Source organism: Pimephales promelas, chromosome 8 (genome assembly GCF_988280905.1).
Source record: "Pimephales promelas chromosome 8, fPimPro1.hap1.1, whole genome shotgun sequence".
Classification (NCBI taxonomy): domain Eukaryota; kingdom Metazoa; phylum Chordata; class Actinopteri; order Cypriniformes; family Leuciscidae; genus Pimephales; species Pimephales promelas.
The window spans coordinates 5541059-5558255 of NC_142776.1; the positions used below are offsets into that span (position 1 = coordinate 5541059).

A 17197-nucleotide genomic window follows, 5' to 3' on the forward strand; every position below is an offset into this window, starting at 1 on the left:
ACATGGTTAGGGGTTCAAATCCCTAAAGCTAAGTATAAGCAATAGTGAAAGTGATGCTTACATGCACCACTTATTAAAGGGACAGTTTATCCAAAAATGTGTCAAAATGTGTCAAATTCTGTCATTATTTACTCACCCTCAAGTTGTTCCAAACCTGTGTTAATTTATTTCTTCTGCTGGACACAAAAGAAGATATTTTGAAGAATACGCATAACCAAACAGTTGATGGGCCCCATTGACTTCTATTGTATTTCTTGTCTACACTATGGAAGTAAAACAACTGTTTGGTTACCCATATTCTTCAAAAATATATTTGTATTGCAGAAGAAAAATTCCTTCAGGTTTAGATCAACTTGAGGGTGAGAGTCAATGATGACTCAATGATGAGCAAAAACAAACCTTTATGTCTGGAAATTGAGCCAAGTACACATCCATGGAAATGAGGGCATTGTCGGTCAGATTTTGGTGGAATTCTTGCCACAGGAGGTCAGTGTCCTGTAAGATAAATGTAATCAGACACACACAGCAAGGCACATACTCTCACGCTTTCTCTCTCACACACTGAGAAGCCACAGATGACTCGAGTCTAAATGTGTATGAACAGATCTATTCTAAATATGAAGTACACTACAGGAGCACTACTTTAGCATCAGTCTGGACTCTAAAGATGTCATCGGTCACGTTTACCTCTAAATTATTATCCATTTCTTTCTCTATCATCTCCTTTACTCGTGGAGAGACGGGTGAGTGGAAATCAGAAAACAGAGAAATTGCAGAAAAATGAGTCGACAGAGTTTGAAACACCAGTGCGGACACATTCTTCAATTGCATCCAGTCCTACACTCTCAGAAAAAAAGGTACAAAAGCCGTCACTAGGGCTGTACCTTTTCAAAAGGGAAAACTTTTGTCCATTTTAGGTACTAATATGTATATTTTAGGTGCTAATATGGACATTTAGGTGCTAATATGTACAGTTTAGATACTATTATGTACTTTTTAGGTGCTAATATGGACATTTTAGGTGCTAATATGGACATTTTAGGTGCTAATATGGACATTTTAGGTGCTAATATGGACATTTTAGGTGCTATTATGTACATTTTAGGTGCTATTATGGACATTTTAGGTGCTAATATGTACATTTTAGGTACTATTATGTACTTTTTAGGTGCTAATATGGACATTTAGGAGCTAATATGTACATTTTAGGTGCTAATATGGACATTTTAGGTGCTAATATGGACATTTTAGGTGCTATTATGGACATTTTAGGAGCTAATATGGACATTTTAGGTGCTATTATGTATATTTCAGATGCTAGTATGTACATTTTAGGTGCTAATATGGACATTTTAGGTGCTATTATGTATATTTCAGGTGCTAATATGGACATTTAGGTGCTATTATGTATACATTTTAGGTGCTATTATGTACATTTTTTAGGTACCAATATGCACCCTTTAGGTACTTTTGAAAAGGTACAGCCCAGGTGACAGCTTTTGTACCTTTTTCTCTGAGAGTGTAAGATGTGGCTCCAAAATGACTGTATAAACTATGTTACAGACAGTTATGCTTCATTTAATCAGTATCTGGTTTATGACATTCTTCTGAAACTCTACAAAAGACATTTGATTTCAGGAGGCACATGTGCGAACCAGGAGCCTTAAAGAGAAACAACTGACACTGACATACAGTATTAAACACATGCCCTTTGTGGCTTTGTCTCTCCTATGGGATTTTTCACATCGAAAACACTAATGTCACACAATCCAGAAAGAGTGTTAGGTTCTGCCAGTGACATGCTTACACACCTCTGCGATGGAGTCCACCTCCTCTTTGCCAAACCACTCGGGGTCGTACATTTCTGCCAGACAGTCATGCAGACGCTTTGAACACTCGTGCATGGCTGCGGAAACAAGCAGTGGGTCAGCAAAAAGACGGATATTGGCACATTCACACAGAGGGTGAATGCTTAATCACTCAACCCAACACACATGCAGTCTCTTTCCCTTAAAGTCTTTCAGAGAAGTGAGACCTTTTGTGGTCACATGGGAGGAAGTTGAGGGAACAGTGATGCGCATTAGGACAGTGCCGTTACAGTCTGCTGTACAAAGAGGAAGGCTGTCTGCTAACTTTACATTTATTAAATGTACTACTACTGCTACTCACCAGTGCTTAAAGCAAAAGTATGACAGCGACATACAATAAGGAACTATATTTAAAATCAAGATTTAAAGGGACAGGACAGTTCACCTAAAATGTTTAATTCTATCATCATTTATTCACCCTCATGTTGTTCCAATCATGTATGCATTTCTCAAAAAAAAAAAAAATAATAATAATAATTTTTGAAGATGATTGGAATCTATTACATTTCTAAAAAAAAAAAAAAAAAAAAAAAGCTCACAGACATTTTAAAAATATCTTCTTTTGCATTCCACTAAAGAAAAAAAAATCATATACATATTTGGAACCACATTAAGGTGAGTAAATTAAGTAAATATTACAAGGAAGAACAAAAAAAGCATACAAAAACAACATGTGGTTGAGTAAATGATGAACTACCCCTTTTGAGAAGAAACAAATATGGCCAGACCTGAAAATATGTTCCACATGTTTATTACCCAGAAAGAATTTGTGACGCCCTTATCTTTATTACATATGGAGGCCAGTACAGTTATACATGCAGGGCTGAGTCTGTTCAGTCACAATGATCTGTTTTGCTTTGAGAGAATCGCATGTATTTTATCTGATAGAAGGCTGCATGTAATTACAAAGAAACATGATTGAGCGATTGCAAATTTAGTTCTAATTTTGCCATTTGACAACCTGAAAAGATGTTTTTGCACTTGATTGTATTGAGTTTCTCTAAAATTAGCATTGAGCTTCCTCTAAATTATAGTGTAATCAAACGAATAATAAACCCAGATTTTTGTGATAGCAACGATTAGACATAGTTCACCTAAAATTATAAATTTGTCATCATTTACTGACCCTTATGCTGTGCCCAAACTCCTGTATGTATTTCTTTCTTCAGTGGAACATAAAAGAAGGTGTTTTTGTACAATGGAAGTCAATGGTCACCAAAATATTTTTGGTTGCCAACATTCTTCAAAATATCTTCTCTTATGTTCCACAGAAGAAATAAAGTCAAACCTGTTTGGTACAACATGAGGATGAGTAAATGATCATTTATTTGGGTGAACTAACTATTCCTGTTCACTTTCATTAAATATATACAAAGACACACACAATGAGAGTCTTACTTTTGACTGCCAACAAATACGCTTTAAAGTCTTTCTGCAGTTTGGTGCCGTCGGCCTGGGGATGGAGATCAGAGAGAGATGAAATCATCACTAGATATTTAAGAACTACGAAAAGGGTCAGAGGTCAAATGTCAATGGAAGCAGTATATTAAGCAAGGGGGTCAAAGAGGCTGAAGGCTCTTACCAGCTGCTTGTTAAAGTTTGCCACTCCCTCCTCAAAGGCCGTGTCTTTCGTTTCATCCGCCTTACCCAGCTTTTGCATCACCTACCAGAGAACGACACAAAACAGCCACAACTTCACAACACAACTTTTGCATTACATGTGTGCAGGCCAGCCCATGGGTTTGTGGGGCCCAAGGCAAGAAAATAAAAATATCATATCCTTCCTAATAATCTAAAACCATAAAAAAGGCAATGTGAAATTTCCTTCATTATATGAAGAGTTCAGATGCAAAAGCCTCTAAATGCCATTTGAAATTTTCTTCTTTAATGATGATTTTTATCAAACTTGTATATTTAAGTTCAGTAATTTCACTTAAATAACAATTAATAGGTAACTATCATTGCCATTTAAGTGAAATCACTGAACTTAAATATACAAGCTTGATAAAAATTATCATTCTAGAAGAAAATTTCAAATGGCACTTAGAGGCTTTTGCATCTGAACTCTTCATATATTCACCCTCATATGGTTCCAAACAATAGAGCCAGACCGATTTATCGGAAGGCCGATATTATCGGCCGATATTAGGCATTTTCCAAACTATAGGTATCGGCAGTTATAATGGCCGATAAATTAATATTTCAAAAATAAAATAAAAACGGACGGACGAAACACGCTTTAACCATGTCATGAGTGTTGGAGTTATATAGTTTGTCCACCAGAGGGCACTCTACAACATCCCTGTTGGCAACACTCGTGTATAACGCGCCACACATCCTGCAACTTGCTGATCCAGGTTGCAAGTATCTCATTATTTAATTTATCAGAACTTTAATATATTTTGATGTTCCTCTGTTCTGTTGTGACAATAAAAGAAAGAAATTTTTTTTAAAAATGCATTTTCATATTATTTTAGTTAAAACTCATAAATAACTACAAATAACTAATGTTAGGGAAATCTGTTTATGTTTTGTTGCACGTTCCTGAAATAAAAAAAATAAATAAAAAAAATTTCGACCGATATATCGGAACATCGGATTTTAAAACCAACAAATATTTGTATCGGTATCGGCCTTCAAAATCCTTAATCGGTCGGGCTCTACAAACAAGTATGATCTTCTTTCTTATATGTAACACCAAAGAACATATTTTGGAAAATGTTGAAATATCCTAACCTAAAACATCCATAAAACGACTCCAAACATGACAAGAAGATGTGAAAGCACTAAAATGTCCTAAACAGGAAACATTACATGACAAAGCAAAAAGAAATGAAAGGTATCCGTTCCAAATTTCTTCAGGCTATTTTTGCACCATTTTTTTAATGCACGTTTAATTTTATAAGCAGTCTTTTGAGTGTAGATGCATATGTGCATAAAAAGGGTCTCAGATCCCTGCCACCACACATTCTACACAAATAGTGTTTTCAGAATCGGTTCCATTTTCCTCTTCCCCATCAAGAATGATGACACACAGTACCTGTTCATAAAAAATGAAACTTAACCAAGGAGGCGTGCAACAATGTGTGGCCATGAGTGTGTCATGTACTAAACTTTCATGCCATCCACACACCCACCAGAAGTTCAAAGCAAAATCTTCTTTTATTCCATACAATGTTTTCATTATTTAAGACGTAACTATTTCCTAGCAGACGTAATTATGCACATTTCCTTTACTTTATATTGCTCTATTTCCTGTCCAGTATGTATGAGGTAGTGCTTGTATCCGGTTCTATTTATTCAGAGGTCATTTCCTTTTCCTTCTGCTCCCCCTTGTCATCTCCAGCATATTAAACATGCCATGCCATTTGTGACCCATAAAGATTGGTCTCCGTCAGCCTGACGGGCGACAGAATAACACATCCTGTGAAGTCTACTTCATAATGCCAAAGGCATTCAAGATGAAAGGATGACATTTACAGAATGATGCATCCGTGAATGGTCTCACATTTTCTTCGATAATGGTAAAGTGGTCCTATATCTTTAGTGTGTAATGTTGCTGTTTGATCATGGAAAAGGTCTGCAAAGTTACAAAACACAAAGTCATCCCAAAGGGAGTTATTCCCTTTATCAGTACACACTGTTTCTCAACTCCCTGAAACGCCTTGAGTTTTCTCCTGGGAATGTACACGTCATAATATCCCTCATATAAATAAAGCTGCAGTCCGGCGTTTTTCCTCTTTGTCGCCATCTCTGTTCAAAATGTGCAATTGCAGTCGTTCGCAGAATTATCAACTTTACGCGTTATGACCAACATAAGAATTTTCATAATCTGAACTAGTAAGAAACATCCACTTTTGTTCTTGTTCTGACATTGCAGTAAATCATGCTGATTAAATCTAATAATCGCTTATGAGTTAAAAAAACGTGCAAATTATACTTTATTCTCAAATTGTCAGTGTTAACAACGTCAGCAAGCATTGCATGACTACATGTAACATTAATGTCCTTCCGATATCCTTGTTTTCACATGGGTCCGGTTGCGGTCTATTTTTTCTGTCGCCACTCTGAAGTCCGAACGAAGTCTTTTGCATTTTACAGCGGATAAATCTGTTGTCACTGGTGATTGTCGTTTGAACCTTTCTGGATCCACCATCAAATTGATAAGTTTAGTTATATCAAGTGCTGTGAAAAAAGGCTATAAATCTCCACCTCCAACATCTTCACACGCAATATAGCTTACTAGCCGAGACTCTTCTTTATGTGTACAGATGTGACTTAATGACTCAATATAGCGACTAGCCGAGACTCTTCTTTATGTGTACAGATGTGACTTAATGACTCAATATAGCCGACTAGCCGAGACTCTTCTTTATGTTTACAGATGTGACGTAATGACTCAATATAGCCGACTAGCCGAGACTCTTCTTTATGTGTACAGATGTGACTTAATGACTCAATATAGCGACTAGCCGAGACTCTTCTTTATGTGTACAGATGTGACGTGATGACTCAATATAGCCGACTAGCCGAGACTCTTCTTTACGTGTACAGATGTGACGTAATGACTCAATATAGCCGAATAGCCGAGACTCTTTTTTATGTGTACAGATGTGACGTAATGACTCAATATAGCCGGCTAGCCGAGACTCTTCTTTATGTGTACAGATGTGACGTAATGACTCAATATAGCCGACTAGCCGAGACTCTTCTTTATGTGTACAGATGTGACGTAATGACCTAATATAGCCGACTAGCCGAGACTCTTCTTTATGTGTACAGATGTGACGTAATGACTCAATATAGCCGACTAGCCGAGACTCTTCTTTATGCGTACACATGTGACGTAATGACTCAATATAGCCGACTAGCCGAGACTCTTCTTTATGTGTACAGATGTGACGTAATGACTCAATATAGCCGACTAGCCGAGACTCTTTTTTATGTGTACAGATGTGACTTAATGACTCAATATAGCGACTAGCCGAGACTCTTCTTTATGTGTACAGATGTGACGTAATGACTCAATATAGCCGACTAGCCGAGACTCTTCTTTATGCGTACACATGTGACGTAATGACTCAATATAGCCGACTAGCCGAGACTCTTCTTTATGTGTACACATGTGACGTAATGACCAAATATAGCCGACTAGCCGAGACTCTTCTTTATGCGTACACATGTGACGTAATGACTCAATATAGCGACTAGCCGAGACTCTTCTTTATGTGTACAGATGTGACGTGATGACTCAATATAGCCGACTAGCCGAGACTCTTCTTTACGTGTACAGATGTGACGTAATGACTCAATATAGCCGAATAGCCGAGACTCTTTTTTATGTGTACAGATGTGACTTAATGACTCAATATAGCGACTAGCCGAGACTCTTCTTTATGTGTACAGATGTGACGTAATGACTCAATATAGCCGACTAGCCGAGACTCTTCTTTATGCGTACACATGTGACGTAATGACTCAATATAGCCGACTAGCCGAGACTCTTCTTTATGTGTACACATGTGACGTAATGACCAAATATAGCCGACTAGCCGAGACTCTTCTTTATGCGTACACATGTGACGTAATGACTCAATATAGCGACTAGCCGAGACTCTTCTTTATGTGTACAGATGTGACGTAATGACTCTATATATTGCCATCTAGCCGAGACTCTTCTTTATGTGTACAGATGTGACGTAATGACCTAATATAGCCGACTAGCCGAGACTCTTCTTTATGTGTACAGATGTGACGTAATGACTCAATATAGCCGACTAGCCGAGACTCTTCTTTATGTGTACAGATGTGACGTAATGACCTAATATAGCCGACTAGCCGAGACTCTTCTTTATGTGTACAGATGTGACGTAATGACTCAATATAGCCGACTAGCCGAGACTCTTCTTTATGCGTACACATGTGACGTAATGACTCAATATAGCCGACTAGCCGAGACTCTTCTTTATGTGTACACATGTGACGTAATGACCTAATATAGCCGACTAGCCGAGACTCTTCTTTATGCGTACACATGTGACGTAATGACCTAATATAGCCGACTAGCCGAGACTCTTCTTTATTCGTACACATGTGACGTAATGACTCAATATAGCTGACTAGCCGAGACTCTTCTTTATGTGTACAGATGTGACGTAATGACTCAATATAGCCGACTAGCCGAGACTCTTCTTTATGTGTACAGATGTGACTTAATGACTCAATATAGCCGAATAGCCGAGACTCTTCTTTATGTGTACAGATGTGACGTAATGACTCAATATAGCCGACTAGCCGAGACTCTTCTTTATGTGTACAGATGTGACTTAATGACTCAATATAGCCGAATAGCCGAGACTCTTCTTTATGTGTACAGATGTGACGTAATGACCTAATATAGCCGACTAGCCGAGACTCTTCTTTATGCGTACACATGTGACGTAATGACCTAATATAGCCGACTAGCCGAGACTCTTCTTTATTCGTACACATGTGACGTAATGACTCAATATAGCCGACTAGCCGAGACTCTTCTTTATGTGTACAGATGTGACGTAATGACTCAATATAGCCGACTAGCCGAGACTCTTCTTTATGTGTACAGATGTGACTTAATGACTCAATATAGCCGAATAGCCGAGACTCTTCTTTATGTGTACAGATGTGACGTAATGACTCAATATAGCGACTAGCCGAGACTCTTCTTTATGTGTACAGATGTGACGTAATGACCTAATATAGCCGACTAGCCGAGACTCTTCTTTATGTGTACAGATGTGACGTAATGACCTAATATAGCCGACTAGCCGAGACTCTTCTTTATGTGTACAGATGTACAGATATCGGCTAGTCGGCTATATCGCGTCATTACGTCACATCTGTACACATAAAGAAGAGTCTCGGCTAGTCGGCTATATTGAGTCATTACGTCACATCTGTACACATGAAGAAGAGTCTCGGCTAGCCGAGACTCTTCTTTATGTGTACAGATGTGACATAATGACGCAAAGACATGCTCCAATGTCCCGCGGAAATCCACCAGGACCAGTATTTTGGATAATTTTTAACCCAAAAAGCTACGGACTGCAGCTTTAAGAAAACAGAATGTTCACTTCTCTATAACTTAAAAATTCCCTGAGCAACATTTTACATTTCCCAGACATATTTTATAGAAAATAACTTGGCTAAACACAAGGAAACTACAAAATATTGCTATAGAAGAGCAAATGAATTCAATTAAGCTTGAGGGGAAATCAGTCACCTCTAATCTATATTAATAAAGGCCGTGTCAGCTGTGCTCTTCTTGAAGAATGTATGAATGTGTATTACTGTGCAGGGAGTGTTTGAAAGCTGATCCTGAATGCACTGCAGCAGGACCCCTCCCTCGAGCCCCCGACATCTTAAAATACAGTGTCCTGGATCTGTGTCATGATGACCTGTGCTCCCTGCGCAGAAGAGGAGAGTATTCTCTCTGACTCAGAGGTCTTCCAGGAACACTGGATATGACTGTACACCCAGGCTGAGCTAAGGGTTGAACGATATGGATTTTTCAATGGCTGATGAGAGCAGGTGGCTAATGACAAATATGATAAAATAATACAGAATTGCTGTATTAGATAAAAAAAAAAAAAAAAAAACATTTATTTGTACTGACTCACAATTTACTTTAAATTATCTGAAAATAGAGTGATAACCACTGAACAGCCAAGCAGGCACGGTTGGCAGTCACATTTGTCAATTGGTCTGTCTCTATTTGTTTTTAAGCCTAAAGTGAATACACTACAATTCAAACGTTTAGAGTCTTTAAGAGTTTTTAATGTTTTTGAAAGTCTCTTGTGTTCACCAAGGATGCATTTACTTGATCAAAAATGTAGTAAAACAATAATATTGTGAAATATAATTTAAATGTGATAGCAAAGCTGAATCTTCTTCAGTCTTCAGCTCTATTTTTTCATCCATTTTTATGCGCATTTTGGGGTATCGAAAAAACCCCCCCAAAAAAACGCTGGAAGTAAATGTCAAGATGGGACGGCAATCACGGCATAACTAGAACAACCAGCGGACTGATCTTGTTGCACAGGGGCTCCTGCAGGATTTTATCTCAGGGTACACAGCGTATTAACTATCTGTAATATCATTTTTCGTGTGACTAAACTGGCCAATCAGATTTCTTTTCATTCATCCCATGCACGTACATACACACATTTGACTTTACAACACACAAACACGCACCTTTATTTATTCTCAAATTTGTTTCCCAATATGTCATGAGTGCTGTACACAGAAAAATTAATCATTTAAAAAAATTCTGTAAAAAATAAAAACGGCACTAGTTCACTGTATGCTTTCATTGGAACATTTTTCATATTGTCTCTTTTTTTTTATTTCATAGACATATTTCATAGACAAGGAAAGCCATATGAACTTTGTACGACATGAGTGAGTTTTCATTTGAAAACTTTTAAAGAAATAGCAGTGAGTTCGGGCTGAGCTGCTTTCTGAATCGACATGCTTAAAGAGATAGTTCACTTTGAAATTAATTTTTTATATGTTTTAGCTTACCTCAAGGGCATCCAAGATGTAGGTGTCTTTGTTTCCACAGTATTTTCAATTTTGATATTTTTAGGTCAAACCGTTCTTGTTTGTCAGTCATATAATGGAGGTTTATGGTCACCACCTCGTAATGTAAGTAGGCTACACATTGATGGCCTAAGACACGAAACAAGCAGTTTGTGTGAGAAAATGAACAGTATTTATTTAGTTTTTACCTCACAGCCACGTACAAGTGATCTAAGGGTGCGGGCACTTCGGTCTGCGCAATGTTCAACATTGTGTGTTGTATCGAAATCGTCTTCCATTGCAATTTTATGTATATCTAAATATGTTTAGATCTTTACAGTGAAAGGTAACACTTCCGAAATCTCTGTGTAAACAATGAGATCGCGTGAGAGATCACTTCCGGTGCTTTCCCGCGCTTGCGCAGAACCCTCTAATCATTTGGCTGTGGTTACAAGAGGTAAAAACTATATAAATACTGTTCTATTTCTCACACAAACCGCTCGTTTCGTGTCTTAGGCCATCAATGTGTGCTTACATTTACGAATCATTAAATCATGTTTAATTTGGACTTCTCTGTGTATGCTCTTTGAGGTGGTGACCATAGACCTCCATTATATGACTGACAGACAAGAACGTTTTGACCTAAAAATATCAAATTTGAAACTACTGCGGAAACAAAGACACCTACATCTTGGATGTCCTTGAGGTAAGCTAAAAGATACCAAAAATGTATTTCAAAGTGAACTATTCCTTTAGGTCTGATCACACTAGCGCTGACCATTTGTCCAGCAGCTGAGAGATTCCTCAGTGTGAGGGAGAAAAACATTCGAGCAAGTGAAAGACAAGTTTATACTAATTGATGAAGTCAGGGACCAATTTTATACACCCACTTGATCTGACCTCAGGCGCATATTCAATCTCTCTTTCCTTTATAACACAGACTCTATTGTTTTTTACTACTCTAGTTTTACAATTTTCCATATGGTAAAATTAGACTAACCATAACCCCACGCCTAATAGAAGACCTTTTAGATTTCATTTAGGATTATTTAGGGAAGTATGTCCTCAAAGTTTTTGTCGGAATGAACTACATTTTGAGACAAAACTGTCCAAGGTAAACACACTTCTGCTGTCTCACAGGAGTGGCAAGTGGATCGGCTTAATTAGTCTGTGGAGCTTTAACTAACAGGTTAAAAGAGGCTTCGATTGAGGGAGATTTACTTAGTGACCCGTGCGTGTGTGTGAGTGAATTTATGACTGCATTCTCCCAAGTAAAATCCAAATGTCACTTCATCAGTGTTTTATAAAGGACATTGGTCTTTAAATCTGGTCAATGTGTGCTGGTGTTCAGTTACAGCCCCCAAAATACCTCAGACCACAGCCGTTGGCATTCACACACACCACGGTTTGTCGCACAAGGGGTTTCTGGGGATTAGCTCACAGCTACAGCCTGTCTGCTATTCATAGCCCAATCCACACACTGCTCACTAGCTCTATGAGGACGGGCAGGTGTGTGGGTGGAGTGCGGAAGAGGGGTGTGGCTCATGCTTGAACATCAGTGGGTCTTTTGATTGGCATGTCGCCTGTCCAATCAGAGCAGAGGTCAGGGGAAGGCTGAGGACACTTTCTTTGGGATTCTAATCTAAGAAAAGGGGGTTGCTGTAACTTTGCACCCATCTCTTGACCTCCACGGTCATTATTTATGACACATTGATATGGGGAGTCTCCATACTAAATGGACACTTTTGGAATGTTTCTGCAAGAATGGGTGACTCAAGAACAACTTGCCTTGGTGTTCCAAAATAGTGACAGACATCATCTAATGACAGACAGGTGGATGAGGGGAAAGCGAAGTTTGTGAAAAGACAGGGGAGACTGCTGCGATGTGGGCCATTTGCCACTCGAGGATCATGGTTTACTCTCCTCTACCTGGCTGAGTTTCAGAGGGGAAGAGGAGACTGAGTTCTTAATCACGCTGATGGACAGCGGATCTCTTAGAGTGACTACACACACAAATACACACATACAGATACTTTTAGAGTGAGTCCAGCATTTCACACTCTAAAGAAGGAGCCAAGACTGCTGAGGACTAAACAACTACAGGTATTGCTCACAAATAATATCTAGACCCATTGCAAAGTCTACACACAAAAGCAATTAATACAAAAACATACTAAAGGGATCATTCACGCAAAACACTAGCTGTATGGACTTTTTGTTATGGTCCTTTTTGGTCTAGTTTGGAGCTCAGATTTACAAGGCCATTTAAAAGTTTGAGGTCAGTAAGGTCAATATTTTTATTAGGCAACAAAATTGCTCAAAAGAGACATAATGTTACAAAATATTTCTATTTTAAATAAATCGACTTCTTTTGAAATTTCTAGAACAAAAATATTTCTAACTTTTTTCAACATTGATGATAATAAAAAATGTTTGCTTAACATCAAATCAGCGTGTCAGACTGATTTCTGAAGCATCATGTGACTGGAGAAATTATGCTGAAAATTCAGCTTTACATCACAGGAATAAATTACTGTGAGTTTGAGGTAACTTTTTAAAATGTATTGAAATAGAAAACAGTTATTTGAACTTTTAATAATATTTCACAATATTAATGTTTTTAATGCATTCTTGAAAAACTTTTTACAGAAAATCTACACACAAAGCAGCTGAAGTGAGCACCAGGGCCTAGTTGTTTAGGGGTGTCTAACCCACCCCTAATCCTATCCATCTCCACCCCTGATCCCTAATCCTACCCATATCCACCCCTGATCCCTAACCCCACCCAACTCCACCCCCTGATCCCTAACCCCACGCCTAATCCTACCCATCTCCACCCCCTGATCCCTAACCCCACCCCTAATTCTAATCATCTCCACCCCCTGCTCCCTAACCCCATCCCCTAATCCTACCCATCTCTACCCCTTAAATCCTGGATCTCGTGTACTGCAATGAGGTGCTACTAGATTTATTAATGCTCTCTTAGGGAGATGGTGATGGAAAAAATATTAGATTAGGGAAAAAATAATTTGAAAGCTTTTACGTTCTTTAACGTAATTCTCGGAGCGTTCACCTGAGAAACTTTGCATTTGCTCGCAAAACTTTTGACTGGTTCACCTCTTATGATAGTGCCAACGTAGTGATTAAAAAAATGTATAATAACTCACTTTAAATGAAATATAATCATCTTATCGAATATTACATTTATAAATAATAACAAATATATATATTTTTTAATATAAATATATTTTTTTGATATTTACAGGTGTTGGGGATTATTTTATGCCACCAATATCTCTTAAAGCTAAAGATGTAGCCTAATGTCTACTTCTAAAACATTACTGTAACAGTTAAACTAATCAAGAGCAAAATAAAAAAGTGTGTGTATATTACTTAATACAAATGTTGTATTTTCAACCAGTTTTAAAGTTGTACTAAATTTTTGTTCCTAAACTCCACCCTTCTGCTGGGATTGGAACAACTGGGCCTATGAGTTCAGTATGTGGGACCGAAGAGAAATGACCCTACAGGAAGAGGAAAACAAACACAAGACAATGATCCTAAATAACCTCTTAACTTTTTACACATCTATATGATTACAAAGTAATGAGTCTGCTTGGTTTATAGGGACAGGAAATGACAAAACTATCTTCCTAAGAAATCTCCAAGTCGTCCAAGCCGCTTGTTTGTCTACCATTTATGACTAAAACAACGATTTTGAAACCGATTTCTGATGTTTCTTAAATGGCCCCTGCCAAGTGAACTGAACAACCTAGTGCCAATGCAGATTAGTAATTCGTTTAACCAGTGTGCAATGTCTCGGATCCCGAAAGTACACCTACGGACTGGCTAAATTTATCAAGTAGTTCCTATAACTGTAGAGTCACTCAAATCAAAAGCGTGTCACTTTTGCACAGTGCAAGGCTCTGGTGTCCAGCTGTGCGTTCTGGGAGGCCAGTGGTCATTTGGAGTGTTTAGTGAGGAAATGACACTTCCTGTGTAGGACCTCCTACAGTCAGCTGGGGGTCGGTTTGTGTTGATATGCCCCTGATACCCTGGGACTTAAACTCTGCTACAACATCACCATTTCCAGACTGCTTCATATGTTCAGAGCCAGTAATTCATTTTGTAGTAGACATAGTTAATATCTCTGAATCCATAAACGTGACTGTTTTAGGTCCTGTGTGTATCTAAAAGAGGACACTCTGGGCTTTACTGAGAAACAAAATGTTACAGCAGATAGCTAGACTAGTTGGGGCATGAGGAAGTTGTCGTAACTGCTTAGTAATGATAAGGTCCAACTACACAAATGCTTGTTTTCTCTAGCAGTGGTTTTGGATGAATCCAAACCTTAAACAAATGAACCCCAATGACTACACTGACACACGTTCAGACAAGTGCCAAGCATATAATGAAGATAGATTATTACCAAATGTTTTCATAACAGTTTAGGCAATAATGTGTCCTATGTTTCATAGGCTAATAATTATACTGTTTACAAAATATGGAAATACCGTAACACATTCTTCTCAAATCATGGTTAATAAACAGCAGCTTACCAATGTGACAACTTACCCCGCACGATGCACGACAAATGATCAATGAAGATAGATTCATTGAACTTGGTCTATTTCTTGTGAAGTAATGGAGAACATTTTAAAAGTTTAATATGTTATTTATTTATTATTATTATTAATTATTATGTTGTGATATATAGCCTATACACATTATTGATTCTAAAGGAAATTCTAAATGTGAAAAAAGTTGCTGTCAGCTGCTGTTTAATGAACTTAATCTCAAAATCCAATCAGAATTCAGAGTTTCAAACATAAATTTAACAGAATATGCTCTGCAAATGAGAAACAACCCCATCATTTTCCAAACACAAGGGCGAGTATTGAAGCGTTTCAATGAGTTTCAGCTGTTGTTTTTAAAGTCTCTTCCTACTATAAACACGGATTCATATCATTTAACTTTTAGCTATCTTCAGAAGTCGCATTTAAATGTACAAACAGCATGGTAAAAATATAGTTTTATTTACAAAGAGTCAATGTAAGCATGCGTACCTTCTCTTGTGCTCGGGTTAACCTCTTCTGTACATTACTGGCCAGTTTCCCGGCGTTGACTCCTTTCCCTACCTCTGCCATGTTTGAGCTTCTTCAAGTTTCCAAAGTGAATAAATAAATAAATAAACCGTTAAGAATAAAGTAAAGCGCAGATGACAGGAGACACAGACGAACAGTAATGTGTAATACTGTCGGATCAACAGGAGCCAGGAGGTCGGTAGGTAAACCCTCTTAAAGGGACAGTGTTTGGAGTTTTAAAGGTGGACACGGAGTTATTATTATTAGATTAAACCTTTTCCGAACTACGGTATCAAAAAATGTCAACTTAAAACTGTCAAGCTATTTACGGTCTAACTGGTTCCGTTATTTGCCTCTAGTCACAGCGACTGGAAAACGAGAGAGAAAGAGAGAGAGCGAGAGCAGGATTATGTTTCCACTTCTTATTATAGACGCTCTCTTAAAGGGACAGGTAAACACAACTGCGATATCAGAGCATCTTTTTTTTCTGCTGAAAAGTTGAACAAAGTCTTCGTGGATTATTTTTTCCCAAATAATATTTTACGCATATTTATAATAAAAAATGTCACTGTATAAATATGATTTTTAAGCATACATTTTTTTAGGGTGGTCCTCGCACCAGAATGATCATATGTGGGAGTCTGTGGCATCTAAAAGATTGAAAAACTTTGTGTTATACAACATTAAAACTAATTAATTTTTGGTCAAATTCGATTGCAGTTTTTCATGTGTGAAATCCAGTTATTTCAATAGGAATCATCACAAGCAGAAAGTCAAGTTGGTCACCCATTGACACATTGATTGGCATTTATTTAGCAGCTTTTAACCAAAGTGACTTAAGTGAGGAATAATAATAGCCTACAGCACACGGGACTTTTCATCATGAAAAGTCATTAACATTTAAAGTGCTGCAATACACTTTTATAAGCTGACCAGAACCAAATTTCATCCTTTTTTCGAATGAATGATTTAGTGTCTTGAGCATTTGAAAGATGAGACGTGCCTAAAATGTTTGCATTGTTTCATTGGTAGAGGAGTGTTTCTCTTTTCAATAGAGTCATATCACATGTTAGGTGGGATTCTCATTACATTAAACCTGACTTCCCTTGCACTACCAGGGAACAATTGAAGAGTTCAGATGCAAAAGCCTCTAAATGCCATTTTAAATTTTCTTCTAAAATGACCATTTTTATCAAGCTTGTATTTTTAAGTTCAGTAATTTCACTTAAATGACAATTAATAGGTAATCTTCATTGCCATTTAAGTGAAATTACTGAACTTAAATATACAAGCTTGATAAAAAATGATCATTTTAGAAGAAAATTTCAAATGGCATTTAGAGGCTTTTGCATCTGAACTTTTCAATTATATATATATAATCATGGTTTTCAAACAGGGGGGCGTAGCGGCACCACACATTATTTAAATTAATTATCTTATTTAAAATGCTAAAAACACAAAAAAAAACAGATGTACAGTAAACCATTAAACTAACATCATAATATATCATGATTATATCATCCTTATTTTTGTTGATTTATGTTTTTTTTTTTTTCAAAAGAATTAACCTGTAGTAAAAAATCAGCTAAGATAGGATGGCCTTGGAATCAAGAACGTGGAGAACCACTGACAAAGAAAAAACATCCAGACAAATTAATATTAGAGAAATCAAAATAGCAAGCAAAG

General features: G+C 37.5%; 1 protein-coding gene across 11 annotated transcripts in view; it reads right to left on the minus strand.

Annotated features, from left to right (window-relative positions):
- Positions 1-15921, minus strand: part of bin1b (bridging integrator 1b) — a 31135-nt gene extending 15214 nt beyond the window's left edge. For 4 of the 11 annotated variants that reach the window (XM_089133775.1, XM_089133774.1, XM_089133777.1 and 1 more), the window contains exons 1-5: positions 15494-15910; positions 3451-3531; positions 3267-3321; positions 1812-1906; positions 400-495 (exon numbers count right to left, since the gene is read on the minus strand). In XM_089133775.1, coding sequence (XP_088989901.1) covers positions 400-495; positions 1812-1906; positions 3267-3321; positions 3451-3531; positions 15494-15574 — 408 coding nt within the window. In that variant the 5' untranslated portion in view covers positions 15575-15910. Of the gene's footprint in view, positions 1-399; positions 496-1811; positions 1907-3266; positions 3322-3450; positions 3532-15493 lie in introns of all 11 variants that reach the window. The other 7 variants (XM_089133773.1, XM_089133772.1, XM_089133771.1 and 4 more) reach the window with 5 other exon arrangements.
- Between the last annotated feature and the right edge of the window lie 1276 nt (positions 15922-17197).